The sequence below is a fragment of the Solenopsis invicta genome, chromosome 8, assembly GCF_016802725.1.
Source record: "Solenopsis invicta isolate M01_SB chromosome 8, UNIL_Sinv_3.0, whole genome shotgun sequence".
In the NCBI taxonomy this organism is placed as follows: domain Eukaryota; kingdom Metazoa; phylum Arthropoda; class Insecta; order Hymenoptera; family Formicidae; genus Solenopsis; species Solenopsis invicta.
The window spans coordinates 8021856-8035939 of NC_052671.1; the positions used below are offsets into that span (position 1 = coordinate 8021856).

The 14084-nt window shown below is 36.2% G+C and overlaps 1 protein-coding gene and 1 long non-coding RNA gene across 6 annotated transcripts in view; one reads left to right on the forward strand and one right to left on the reverse strand.

Annotated features, from left to right (window-relative positions):
• Window positions 1-14084, reverse strand: part of LOC105207974 — a 171475-nt gene that overhangs the window by 122363 nt on the left and 35028 nt on the right. The window lies entirely within an intron of this gene.
• Window positions 1-14084, forward strand: part of LOC105207975 (regulating synaptic membrane exocytosis protein 2) — a 197256-nt gene that overhangs the window by 116507 nt on the left and 66665 nt on the right. For all 5 annotated transcript variants that reach the window (XR_003268193.2, XM_026130152.2, XM_026130151.2 and 2 more), the window contains exon 11: window positions 4826-4894. Coding sequence is in view for 4 of the 5 variants with exons in the window: in XM_026130152.2 (XP_025985937.1) it covers window positions 4826-4894 (69 nt within the window). In the remaining variant the exon portion in view is untranslated. The remainder of the gene's footprint in view (window positions 1-4825; window positions 4895-14084) is intronic.

Consider the following 14084-nt stretch of genomic DNA (forward strand, 5'->3'; position numbering starts at 1 on the left):
GCGCCTTATGCTTTTATTTTATGTTCGCTCTGAGAGTATATATATTACTGCAGAAAAGGAATCTATTTAAACGCTTTTAATCGATCTTTTTTTTTTCTACTGCAATTCTTGAATGTATATATAATTATAACGGAAAACGAAAAAGTTTAATTATCGTATCTTTGAGATACGGAAAGGTTTTTTCTAATAAGATACTGCGTATTTGGAAGAGTTTCCGATTTAAGTTGATAATGTTAAAAACGGACGTTTGACGTAAAGTTAAATAGTAATTATTTCTTACGTTTGAACACTCGATGCCGATGAACGTGCAACGTAATTTCTAAATGTTTATGCAACGAGATCTGCACAAAAAAAATATTTTTGTTAAAGTGTCTAAAAATTTAGCTTCGTACAAATCTAAATAATTTTATTAGACCATCAACATAATTGCGTAGAACTCTCAAGTTGGCTGTAAAAATATCAAACATTTTTACAACATTGCTCATCATGCTAGAGCGTCCCACATAATTATCTTAATGGCTTAACAAAAATATTTTCAGATCTATACTTGGTTAAATGTTTAAATGCTTCAGTAAATCCGTTCTTTCCGTGCATAGGGAATTTTTATGTTAGCTGAATGGTTTTATCATCTAGACGAGAGGCTAATTTAATTCGGTCATGATGCACCATCTTTTTATTGCAGCTGACCTAATTTTTTAAACCTTTCTATTAAAAAAGTACCCATTTTCTCATCATATTTAATTAAAATTACGGTAAAATCACTTTTCGAAGTAGTTCAAATATTGATTTAATAAACAAGTTAATCTTTGATGTACTAATTCCATAAAATATATACCTCTCGAAAGAAAATCGTTTAATTAATAATTTCAGATTTTGTGTATAATTTTTATAATAATTTTCAAATATATTTCTCTCTTGTCACCCATATGCAACAATTCGTTATAAAGTATTAGAAATAATGACACCCTCTTGTCTACCACTCAAATAGTATTCCGCATTTGCACCGTTTTTAGGCCATTTTACGATCGATTTGTTAGCGTAATGCAAAAAAAAAAAACGTGAAAACTAAAAGAAATCGTTTCACACGGCGATGTTGTCATCTCTCATCGCGATTGATAAGAAATCGACGGTCGACAGAGGACGCTTGAAAACACGCAAGAAGCTTGGATCGCTGCCAACGCGCTTACAGTTTACCGAAGATATTATCGCGTCGACCACTAGACGCAATATTTTCCTCTTCACTTGCGGGTCACCGAGTTACGGCTGCAAAAACGGACCGTTTCATTTTTTTTCGCCCGGCAGGCATGCAGGCAACATCCCCCCTCGCGTAGGTCCGCGCGCAATATCGATTGCAGTCGCAGCAGTTATCGCGATTTGACACGCCATGCAAGAGCTACGTGGGAATCGCGATCTGTCCACGTGTTCATTAACGGCATGTCGGTTGGAAGGCAGATTACGCCATCATCTATCTCGCCGATAAATCGCGATGCAACGAACGAACTGCGCATGAGATGAAGAGAGTTAAGTTAGAGACGCGAGGGGGTGGTAGGAAGGCAGCAGAGAACGAAGCGGGGGTGCGAAGATAACATGTACTTTTCATGCTAAAGTGATTGTATGTAATTTTGCCGCGTGCAAGCTCGCCGCTGCGACGACGGCGAATAACGCAGTTTGCACAGAGTCGTTTGTTGAAATCGTTAGTGGGTCATGTAATTGATTTATATCTCGCGACGAGAGACAGGGCCTTTCCTATGCGATATCTCGTGATGAATTAAAGGAAATTTACAAGGACGCACAGTGCTTCCAAATGCCTCTGAATCCGATAAAAGTTATTTATACATTGTTTATTCTAATTCTTTTAATGAATTTTGTTTCAACTGGTTTGGTTAACTTAAAATTAAAAAAAAAAAACAAATAATGTATATCATAATAACGTTTTTAACTTATTTTAAAAATTATTATCTGTCATCAGTATTAGGAACATTTTGATCATAAGATATGGTTTTATAGAGCGATGACATTTGCTATAAACGTTTTTTCTCTTAATTTTTATTTGAAGTTGGTGAAAAAAAAATGAATAGATCAGATGTTGTTACAAAGTTAATACATTAGAAAGTTAATAATATGAATGTTAATAGCTTTTCTTGAAATCTTGCAAGTACGATGTCTCATAAATTGTCTTAAACGTTTATTCTTAATTTCTTTATGTTCTTCTGACATTTGTCCTAGATATTATATTACTAGTTAAATATCTCTGTTATATATTTTACGAGAAAAAGAGGACAAGGCTGTGCAATTTCTACTTTAAAAAATTTGTAGTTTAAACTTCAGGCATTAAAAATGAGATATCGATCGGGCATCATCGGGCTTATGATTGCATGACTTGTTGCATCAAAAGTAATAAATCACATTAGAAATAAACGTCGTCTAAATATCAAATATCACGGCTTATATTGATTAAAATTTGTTACTTTTGTATAAATTTACTCAAGTAAAATGGAAACAGATATCATATATCATTTCGTATCTACAAAAAATCCCAAAAATATATCCTAAAAAATATGCTTCAAACTTAGTAACGCTATAGAAAAAGTACTTTTAATATTTTTTTTTTAACAGAGAAAGACGATAATGCTTCCGGCTTTTGTTGGTTCTGTAATTCTTCGATACAGTACAATAAAATTATTATAAATAATTGTTAACGATTGAAAACCCAGCTTTTATAAGATTCAAACCACTGTGATACAATAAAAATATATAGTCACAAGTACGTGTAAACTGAAAAATTTGAATTATTTTATTATTTTATCATTTAACAGAGATTACATCATAAAATAAAAACATTTCATAATTTAATTATAATACAAGGGTTGCTTTTCAAAGCTGCTTAAAACTTTGTTAAATGATATTGTAGTTAAATCTTTTATATATTATATTTTCGCTACGTATTGAAATATCGATATATTAATCATATAAATGTTGCCTAAATAGAAACAAATTATTAGATATCAGATTAATTATATAACGAAATTATACTTGTTGCTCTGGCAAAATTGCGCTGTAAGATTTTCTAAGCTTCTTTCTTAGCATTCAATACATGACAAATTAATTTGCTCATTAATTTGTAATAATAAATATACCGCAATGAAAAGAGCGCGCAATGGAATGATAATTAAGCATTTTTCATGCCAAGTAATCGTACAACATTCAAGCTCGTCGCAGCTAAGCTGCTAATGAAAATCGCGCAGAATCGCGTTTTACGACGTTTTTCATTAAAATTAAACCGACTTGGAAACGCACACAATTAAACAATTTCTTTACACGCATTATAATTATGTTAGGGAATTTCCTATTCGCCAGGTTTTTTTATGCATAAATTTAAAGAATAATTAAAATTCATAAATATTTAAGGAAAAGTTATTATAACACGCGCAAAAAAGAATTTTAATTATCTCCATAATGTTTATATTTATATAATATACTTTAATATTCTATGCTTTACAATATTATAATTCTTGGATATAATAATACAGTTCCAAACGTAAAAAACAGTATTTTCTAATTGTTTCTGATTTTTTTATCAATAAATCTATTTTCGTTTCATATGATTAAAAATTTATTTCATTTTCATTTTGTCCTATCGATAGCTTTCGTCTCAAATTTTCCCGCGTATCGTCATCTTCCCGAGGCGATTGTCGGGGTTTGAACGTAGAAGGGATGTAATCTGGGTTGTGCCAAAATCGCCTTTACGCTACATCAAGCAGAAATCGCCAGGGCGCATTATAAAAAAGGAATTGTTCGAAAATCTCGACCGTAATTCACTTCGCCTCGCTTTGCGACCTTTTTATAGCTCGCGTGTATTAAACAGAGTTTTTCCGCTCCCGCACAAAATGCAGCAACTTCAGTTAAGCTTGTTTCCTTGCAGAGATACCGATTTATACCGGCGTATGTGAAAAATGACTGATAGATATTACGTGGCCGTAATATCTATCAGTCATTTCACCTGCGCTGCAATCTGAAATGATGACTGACAGCGTTAGGAGAAATTCCATTTCTTTTTGAACCGCGTCATGTCATAAACTAACTCGAGCTGCATGTTTCCATTAAAATAGTGATTAGTTTTATGATTAGCCCGCTCTTTACTCGTTCTATAATTAGTGGAAATATTTCAAGCTATTTTTTTTCAGTCGTAAGCACACTTCAATTTGTATTCAATTTCAAGTTTCAAAAAATATTGGTTTTCTCTCGCACTTTTTGTATATTTTGTAAATTTTATTTTTAAATTAGATTTATTGCAGTTGTTTCGATTTCTGCGAAGTTAGCCTTATTTCTCAGAATTTTGTTACGCTGGTAAAATTCCAACACTTTTCCTGGAAAAGTTTTAAATAACAATGCTGTTGTATTGTATGTTTCAAATCTTTTTGTGTTACATTATCTTTGCTTTGTGCGTGCACATATTAATACTGACGTTTCTTACTCACCAAAAGGGTTGAAACAAATAATTTACTGTGTGAAAATAAAGAATATTAAGAAATTAAGAATTAAATAATTAAAAGACATAATTATTATAAAATTGTAGAATTTCAAAATCCTATCTTTCATATAGGAAATATAATATTCATCTGAAATATAGAAATGATAAAAGATAATCACTCCCTACACCTGTGCTAAATTCATAAACTTTTTGGCGTTTAATTTGTGATTAACCTTTATTTTGTTATTCACATTTTTTTGGACATTATTAAAATATAGAAACCCGCCGGTTAATTAAAATTAGTTAGTTATTAATACTGAGTTTTAAAGTTGCCATGTATTTTGTATCTTTCAGCTCCCCGGATGAATGCGAAGAGAAGGGTAAAGCTGAGGAGAGATCCCGTCATGGATAAAGGACACAGAAGTGAGTATATAATTAGATAACTAATTACTACTGATTGAAGCGTCTTCGATGTGCTTAAAACTTGAGATTCGAGGAGTGTCTGAATTCGCTCTACAAACTTCTATCGATCCGTCACAGTTCTCTCCAACACGACTGATACCGTTGATTTATATATCACCGGCACTTATTATCGCGCAGACAATGATAGTGGTACTTCATGCTATCTCTATGGTCTTGAATATTGACTTTTCATACCAGTTACATTGAAACTTTCGATATATTATTAATCATGAAGTGTGCGAGCGTTCGCATTTTGAGTAAACTGTACTACTTTCTTTTATATTTACCAATAAATACGTACTTTGAGAAAAATGTTGATACTAGAAAAAAAAAAAACATTCTTTGATATATACTGCAAACATTTCGTAAAGTGCACTTGTTCAAGTACTGAAATAAATAAAAAAACGAGATACTTGTTTATTATTTTATTTCATATAATTTATTATTTTATTTTGATTAAAGATTAATTGATACCGTAGCGTGTTTTTTATTATATAACAAGAAAATTTTTTGATCTATTTATATTATCCGCTTATATACATTTTTTAGTCTTACCTTTATAATAGTATCATCATTTCACCTTTAAGCATTATCGATGTCGTCGAGAAGAATTCAAGTAAAAGAAAAACCGTTTATAAAATATTTAATAAAACTTTCAAGAAGAGATTACGTGATGTAACACGTATCTAAATGTCAGGGGGTACTTGCTTGCGACAAAGCGAGAGATCAAGAGTTCCATCTGATAATAACTAATTATAATAAGAATAATGACGTTTCTCGAAAAGACGGCTGTATTACGCAGAATAATCGTTCGCTAAAGGGGTGCAACAGGTTCGCCGTGCCCGGAGTGATGGTAATCGAGAGATTAACGAATCGCGAGGTACTTTGATAGGATCCCAGTTAATCAGTAACCCGGGCTGCGACACCATTAATCTTTTACCACTCTCCGGGGAACTTCATCTCTCTTTGTCAACCTTTCGCGCGCCACTTCCTCTTCGACTACTTCCTCTCGCTTATACTTTTTGTGTTTACTCTCCTCATACATTGTCACTTGCCACCCCGAGCCCTTTGCGTCTATTCCACTGTGACGTTTCATCTATCGTTTCACCTTTACATTCTCAATGAATTATGTATTTTCGTTTCTACCTACGTACACCCATACACTCGTGCGAGGTTTAATCAAGAATTTAATCTAAGATCTAATCACATCCCTTTTTAAATAAAGAGAGAAAAATAAGACAGATCTAGATTCCAGGAAGTTTTATTAACATTGCTGCCATAACTGTCTCGACTTATTATCGTTACGCGTATCATCTAATCTCACATCGCTGTATACAACGTGTTTTGTCGATGTGGTGCCTCCATATCACACGGAGCTTGTCGATGCAGCCAACCGTTGCTCTAAATGGGTGACGGCTTACAGTTATATCAACCGTTATGTAATAGCTACTGCCACGACGTGCGGCATATGCGTTAAGTAAATAGCCAGGTAAATGAGCGGAGATGAGAGAGAGAGAGAGAGAGAGAGAGAGAGAGAGAGAGAGAGGCGGCAACGGCTCTAAGCCTGCGCCCGACGAGTAGGCGTGCGATTGACGTTTAATTATTCGTTGCGCATTCAGACGCTTCGTTTCCTCTATAACATCGCGCTCGCGTTCTCGTCGTTTCCCCGTTACGACACAGCGACGCGGCAAGGGTTACCGGAGAAATTTACCGATTATGTTTCCGCGAATATAATTAATACAAATGCACCCAAAGAAATTGCTCGAGACGATCGGAATGCCAACGATAAAAACTACCGCGGAGCCAATATATTTGAGACTTTTACAATTCGATCAATGATTGATAAATTCGTGAAAATTAGACGATCAATCTCTCGATAAATCCTACGCTTAAGTTATAATTAGGCCGAGATTGAGCTTTGTCACGAACGTTTCTGCAATAATAATGTCAATCGATTCGTGGCTCGTCTTCTGCTATTTACATATTTCGTCAGCCTCGCGAATTTCGCATTGTTATACAATTACCGCGGTCACTGTAATCAAATATTAATATGTACGCTAATATTTAGAACAATTAATGCATTTATTTAATAACATGAAATTCCCGACTGTGACGACCGCACAACCGTAGCGCGAGTTTACGGGCGGTCCAGTGATTCCAGTATCACCATGCGGCTTGTTTAATATCGCGAAACTGCGCATTACACGTATGTTTGCTTGCTACTCTTATTACCCGTTTAAAACAAATATACAAGCGATTTTTTTTTTTAATTTTATTTCACGGTAATGGTAATTGGTGGAATTTAAATTCAAGAAGATATATTTATCGATAGTCATGACATAGAATCATAGCTGTGTGAAATTACGGTATTAAGTTAACAAGTTTGACTAATGTTCATGATAAATAAATCTTATTTTAACTCCAGGCCAATATATTTTTGTTCATTAGATAAAATAGAATTTTTAAAATATTTATATAGTTGTATATTTATATTACTTATAATTATATTTATATTGTCGTTTATATAATTATTTATTAATAACGATAGCGTACAAATAGCTTTCAAGGCGTTTCTGAAATCTTTCAATCAATGTTTCCGATTTAGTAGATGCGTTTTGTTTCCACGATCGTTTTCAATCGCTTGTTACACTGTACAATAATATGATTCGTAAAGACAAAGCTTTCTGCCGATCGCGAGCTGATTTGACAAACACATGTCTCCCCACGGCGCCATTTATACGTCGTTTTGTCTTTACGCATGGAACAACACCTACTAATCACGGCTTTATCAATAACTAATCTGTTGTAATCACACAGAAAGCGCAATAACGATGGTACCACTTCACTATTCGTGCAATCCGAAGGGAAAGCCATTAAGCGCAATGATACGTAATACACGGACGTAACTGGATGTGATTGTAATTCCAGGTCGCAATTTCGCAATGACAGCTTTTCGACGACTGACGACAGGGCAATATCGCGGAGGATAAATATATAATATCCGTTTGCAATCGCTGTTTTCTACAATTAAATTAATCACAAATAAGGCGATTAACAAGTCTCATAAATCATCTAATTAGTTGCGAGTTATTAAATGCTGACGTGCATTTGGCTTTATTTGGTATTTATAATTTAAAATGTCAAAATATAACTGTTAAGCGCTATCTCAAAAGGTACATATACATTTATTCTTGTTCGTCGCAGTTTTTTTAAAAGTAAAAATTGAATCAATATCGAGAGAAAACATTGAATAAAGATGAACATCGCGTATCTGCTCCGCAAAAATGTTTTCCGTAAAGAAAAAAAAAAAAAAACGTTTCCATCTCTTAAAACCGCAGTGGAACTCAACGAACGGACATTCAACGAAAACCGCTGAATATGAAGGGCCAGGTTCGAACGTTCCATAAATAGTGAATAGGGGGCAAGGGAGGATAACGCGTGCGAATGATCTGTCGCCGCCGCGCACGAATCTAAATTGCAAGTCGCCGACATTTGCACACATCTATCCGCGGATAATAGCTTTTCGTGCGAATCACAGGACACCACAGACGCAGCTGTGCTCGCAGACCCCAAGGTGCGCCGATATTCAACGCGATCGATCGGCGCTCTCTCTCTCTCTCTCTCTCTCTCGCCGCGGCCCGACTCAGTAGAGACGCGTTAACGCAAACGGACATGTCCCGTGTATTTTGCAAGCCTGTTTGTAAACCGTTCGGCTTGGCCGCATATACGAATACGTGTCGATCAATCGCCCAGTTGTCTTGGTCTGACGTGAGTCTCCGTATCTGTGACAGACTTCATATAAAAGCGAAGTCGCACGAGATAAAATAAAATAATCCCAAATAAAAAATTGATTTTACAACGCCATCCGTAATTTCTAAATCATGAACAATTGAACGATTGGCAAATCTAAAAAAAAAAAATTAAGTTTCAAGGATGTAAATAGCGAAAGTTTACTTTTCAATTATTTCCGGAAATAATTTTGGTGGATGAAAAGGCAGGCATATAACCGGAAGAAACTCGATGAATTTAATATGAAACTGTATTTTTGCCGATTAATCTTGCATGAAAGGTCGCAAGAGAATATTTTTTATAGGTAGCAATCGATACGACAAACAATTTGCAGGTGTGATCTATCCATTGCGCGGCAGTTAAATATTTTTGCGGGACACAGTAACGAATAACGTACTGCGAGAAATAACAATGTCTGGAATTAACGATCAACAGGTTGACTATATGGATGCGGCAGGAATCTGTTTTGATTTAATCATGAGAAATGGGGACGTTTGCTGTGACAGTTTTGGCGAATATTGTCAGGCCTGTTTGATCGGGCACAAATACATGAAATAATAGGGCGGAACACTATTATAGCGATATACTGGATATTAGTATAATATATGTGTACGCAAATACACCGAATTTCTTATTGGTGTCGCATAAAATAGTATGTATTTATATTTTATTTTTTTATTTATTTATTTAAAATGTAACGCAAAAAAGTTAGTACTACAATTATGCAAAAAGGTATTAAAAATCGTTGTTTATATTCATGCATTGCGTAAAATATTATTTAAATAAAATTGCTTGTTATTTATTTCAGAAAAATTTAATTTGATTGAAGATTTATGGTATGTGTATTTGCATTGTGTTCAAATAACTTTATATCAACTAAAAGGATTAAAAATCTTATAATTAATGCTGAATACGATGTATACGGTCGCTTAAATCATACTTCATCAATGGTATATTTATCCTCAATATAAACAACAAATTTAATAACAAAAATATAAAGTAATGAGAAATAATGCAGACAAAAATGTAAAGCGTGTGCTTGCTAACAACACTCTAAAAAATCATTGCAAAAATAAATTCAATTTTTCGTTTTATTTCGACGTCTACATCTTTTAACTGTTATTTATTAATTAATATTAAATATTTGACTCTTTTTTGAAAAATTATTACTAAAATATTTTTCTCTCTTAAGAAGGGAAAGGTTATCGACTGATATCCGGGGTGACCAAATTCCGAAGTGTGAAATTTACTACGAGTGTACAAAGCCCACCGCTAATTGATCGAGCGCTTGTAGCATCTACCACTAAAATACTATCTCCGCTTTCTCCTCATCGTAAGGGAAGGACTACCTTAGCAAGTAAACGAGACATTCTTCACGCTCTCCCCTAGGTTCGTGCGGAAAACCGCTCCTAATTCTCTGATCATTCTTACTAAAAATAGAAGAGAAGACCTCAGCGGTCTGAGTTACGTGAAATACTTCAGCTATACGGGATCCCACTCATTCCCAGGGCACGGGGTGGCTCGGTCATTTTCGTCGGTCCTAACATCAAGAAAAGGAGATCCAAAAGAGTATACATCCAATATACTTGGGTCTGCGAGGTCCGGAGGGGTGAGACTCAAACTCCGAACTTCCGCCCAGTCAATATGGCTAACTTTGTCCCTCCCTATGAAAACTCACCGATGGCGACGTTACCGTCGCCTGCGTCACATGGATGGGGAGTCATCAGAAGACGTGCTTCCAGTCTCCAGATCGACCCGCCGTCTCATTATTGCCCTACGTGGGCTCCAGGTGGCCCTTATGTGGCTCTCATTATCACAGCGAAAGCAGCAGTTTTGTCCCCAATAAAGATACATCTACCATGCTCAAAGAGCACAATTTCCTAAAAATTTCACTGGGGAAAAAATGTCTCTACCCTCATCGGTCGCAAGAACGCGCCTAGCAAAGGGGAGGCTTTCTTATCCGCAGGGGGAGGGATCTTAGAATACTCTTTTTTTTCTTATTATTAACAACGGTAACCCATGGAGAGTTATCATTTTCCTCCATCTTCCGTTCATTCCTAGAAGCGGAAGCCACCGATCGCTCATCCTCTCCCCCACCTCCCAACGGAAGACGGAGAAGCGGGAATTCCATCTTCCCGCCGCAGCAGAAACAAAGGAGCCCAGATGAGCATCTCCGCTCTTCTAAGCTCCCCTACTCTCTAAATTAACAAAGACCTTAATGAGAATCTCAAAGTCTTTAATCTTCTGACCAACAACATCTAATCTATATTCGGAATATCATCAGTCAGAGAAATCGCTGTTTTGAGTCGGTTCGCTCCTTGAACAGCCAATTCAAGACCGCAACGCGCGGTCATGCCACCGGACCTTGCGCTGCAGGATTTCTATGAATGAATCCTCAAAGAAAGAACCCGGTATCTCTAAGCTCAAGCACTTCTGTACGTACCCAAATTCTACTTTGATCCTCCAATCCACGTTGTCGGAGCAGAAGCCAGATCAGAGCCTGTCCTCTCACCGGGATTCATAGTCCTTTTGCTGTGGAGCTCGTTGACAACTCCACGTCAGGCTTGTCACGCGATGACGACAGGGACGAGCCCGGGACAATAACTCGCCCGTACCGTCCCTGGGGTATCCGGTCACCTCTCGGCGATAACTTGCTCTGCCTTGTCATCAATTCCATCTAATGGTTTGTTAACAGTGTGTCCATCACCGGAGTTTTTTTTATCATGGTTTTCCTTTCATTAGACCGACTACCCCACTGGGCTAACTAGCCCAATCGCCCTACACAGATCGGTCGAGGAAAAACAGCAAAACCATGAAACACAGATCACGGATAACCCCGATCGACCGCAACAAAGAGGCACGCGCCCGGATTCTCGACCCCAAGAGTATCCCGCATGAGTACGACACAACCTGCGGAACCCGCAACTCCATTACAAATAATGGAGGTTGAGAGCTTGGGGGATGCGCACGGCGATGGCCTGTACGGGAAACTCGAAACCGGGCATCTGGACACGTTCATAAGAATGTTTCTATCTATGATTTTTAAAAGTTAGCTCTTCACGGCCCGAGCGGTGAAGCCAAGGTCTCCGGTCCCCTTCAAAAGGAAGGGGATTACGATATGGTTGCCTTGGCAACACCGATTCCCGTGCTGCAGTATCAAAAAGATGTTGCAGCTTCTGAGGAAACTAAAGTCAATAGTAGTTAATAATTACTTGTACTTTAATTATTTCAATTTGAAACTTTCGAAGATGATACGAAAATCTAACAGGTACAATTTAAGCGACCTAAATCGTATCTCTTGTAACATGCAGTTTTGTAGCGAACAAGCTTATAATAAATTAATTTGTTATGGGTTAAGCGTGGTAACATAACAGATATTTGAAATATCGAGGTATAATTTCCAGCCTTTGTTTACAAATTAATATCAAATGGGAAATGTAATAAAAAATTAACTTAAGTGGGGACGCACTTGGCAATTCTCCCCTATATTTTGATGCTTTGCTATCTTTCAAATAAACAGAGAGTCTAATAATCCATCACATTATAAATTAGTATGTTGTGTAGTATACGTTGTTCAACATGGAACATTAATAACAATGCATTAATAATCAAAGAGTACGCAATTCTAAAGCCGACGTAGATTCACGATTACCCTAAAAAGCAGTACGCTGTATAACAATTACAAGCTCAATTTGGATTTTCGCGGTTTAACATGATTAAAATGCAATTGCGTAAGTGGATGAAATAGATATAATCGTTGAGTGACGCTTTCAGTGTTGCTCGAAAAATGCAAATCGCGGAACAGAACACGAGCGACGGTAACTCGGGCAGTATGTACGTGGTCCTGACAATAGAAAAAAAAAAAAAAAAAAAAACAGAGGACCGATAGATGTTCGTGATAGACACGCAAAACTGTAAAAAAATCTCCACGAGTGACGACGCTCGCGTGTAAACCTCAGTAACAATGTAAATTAATTCGTAGGTCACGTTTTCCAGAGTATGAATTATCGTGTCGCGTTGCTGCAAACTATAATTTAAAGCGGAACGCCTCTCGCTTTGTCGCCTCCATGCGCGTGACATCGTTATACTTCGCGCAAGAACAGTGGGTAGGTGGAAACGATTTATTTCACTCGGACAATAATTATAATTAAACGATGTCGACGAATAGCGCGGAAAAACACGGATCTACTGCCGAGGTTTAATTGCGCGGGAGAAGTCGGCCTCTAATCTCAACATGACGTATTTAAATTGTTACTTCGGCGCATAACCGTATAAAACGTGTTAACCGTAATCCATCAGTTTGATAACGTCGTCATGAAAGCGGATCTTGATAGATCACGTACATTTTTAATGCAATTGTGAAAGAACTATTTTAATTTATACGTACGCATTCGGAGATTCCTAAATAATATGCGACATGCACGTGCAAAGAGATGAAATTTCGTAAATATTTATAAACATTATTTAAATAACCAGTTTTAAGGGAGTTTTATTAAACGTACGTTGAATAAAACATGAAATTGCAGATCTCATCCGTAAAATAAAAAGTGTTCTTATTTTATGAAAATAAGCAGTGCTTTATGCTCTTTTATTCTGAAGTACAGCAAACTTATACGAGATATCAGCATCTTTCTCGTGACTCATTTCGCGTCTCTTTTCTATTGCTTGAAGATTTTTGATAATGTTTCAAATTATCAAGCGCTCACGCACATTTACATTTAACCGTGCCGTCTCGCAAAGATCACTCATTCAAATGTTAATACTTCCGTAAAAACTTTTCTTCTCATTTGAACATTTAGAGAGTCTATCTAAAGATCGAGAACCTACAATCGCGCAAACGAGGGCAAACTTAATAAAAATGACGAGTAAGAAAAAATATACGAGTTTGCGTGTACTGCAAGCGCAGATGAAAGCTTGTTGTCGTTATTATTATTATTATTATTTACACGGGTTCCGAGTAAGATCTTTTTGTGCCACATTTATTACAGAAAATTACGAGAAAATACGCGAATCATTACCATTTCCGCTTTGTTTTACGAAATAGTTCAAAACAGCTGGTTCGTTTCACAAAGATATTTCTATCTCAAAGTTATATAGAGATAAAATAATAAGAATAATATAAATATATTTCAGTTAATGAAGAAAATATATCAATGTGTGTGTGTGTGTGTGTGTGTGTGTGTGTGTGTGTGTGTGTGTGTGTGTGTGCGTGCGTGCGTGCGTGCGTGCGTGCGTGCGTGCGTGTGTGTGTGTGTAGTTTTATTATTTTAGCGTTATTAGATGTCACGCAAAATTTAATAAACTTTTTTCTTGCGAAGCAATAACGTACTCATGGCATTTTTCAACATTTTGTCAAACTGAT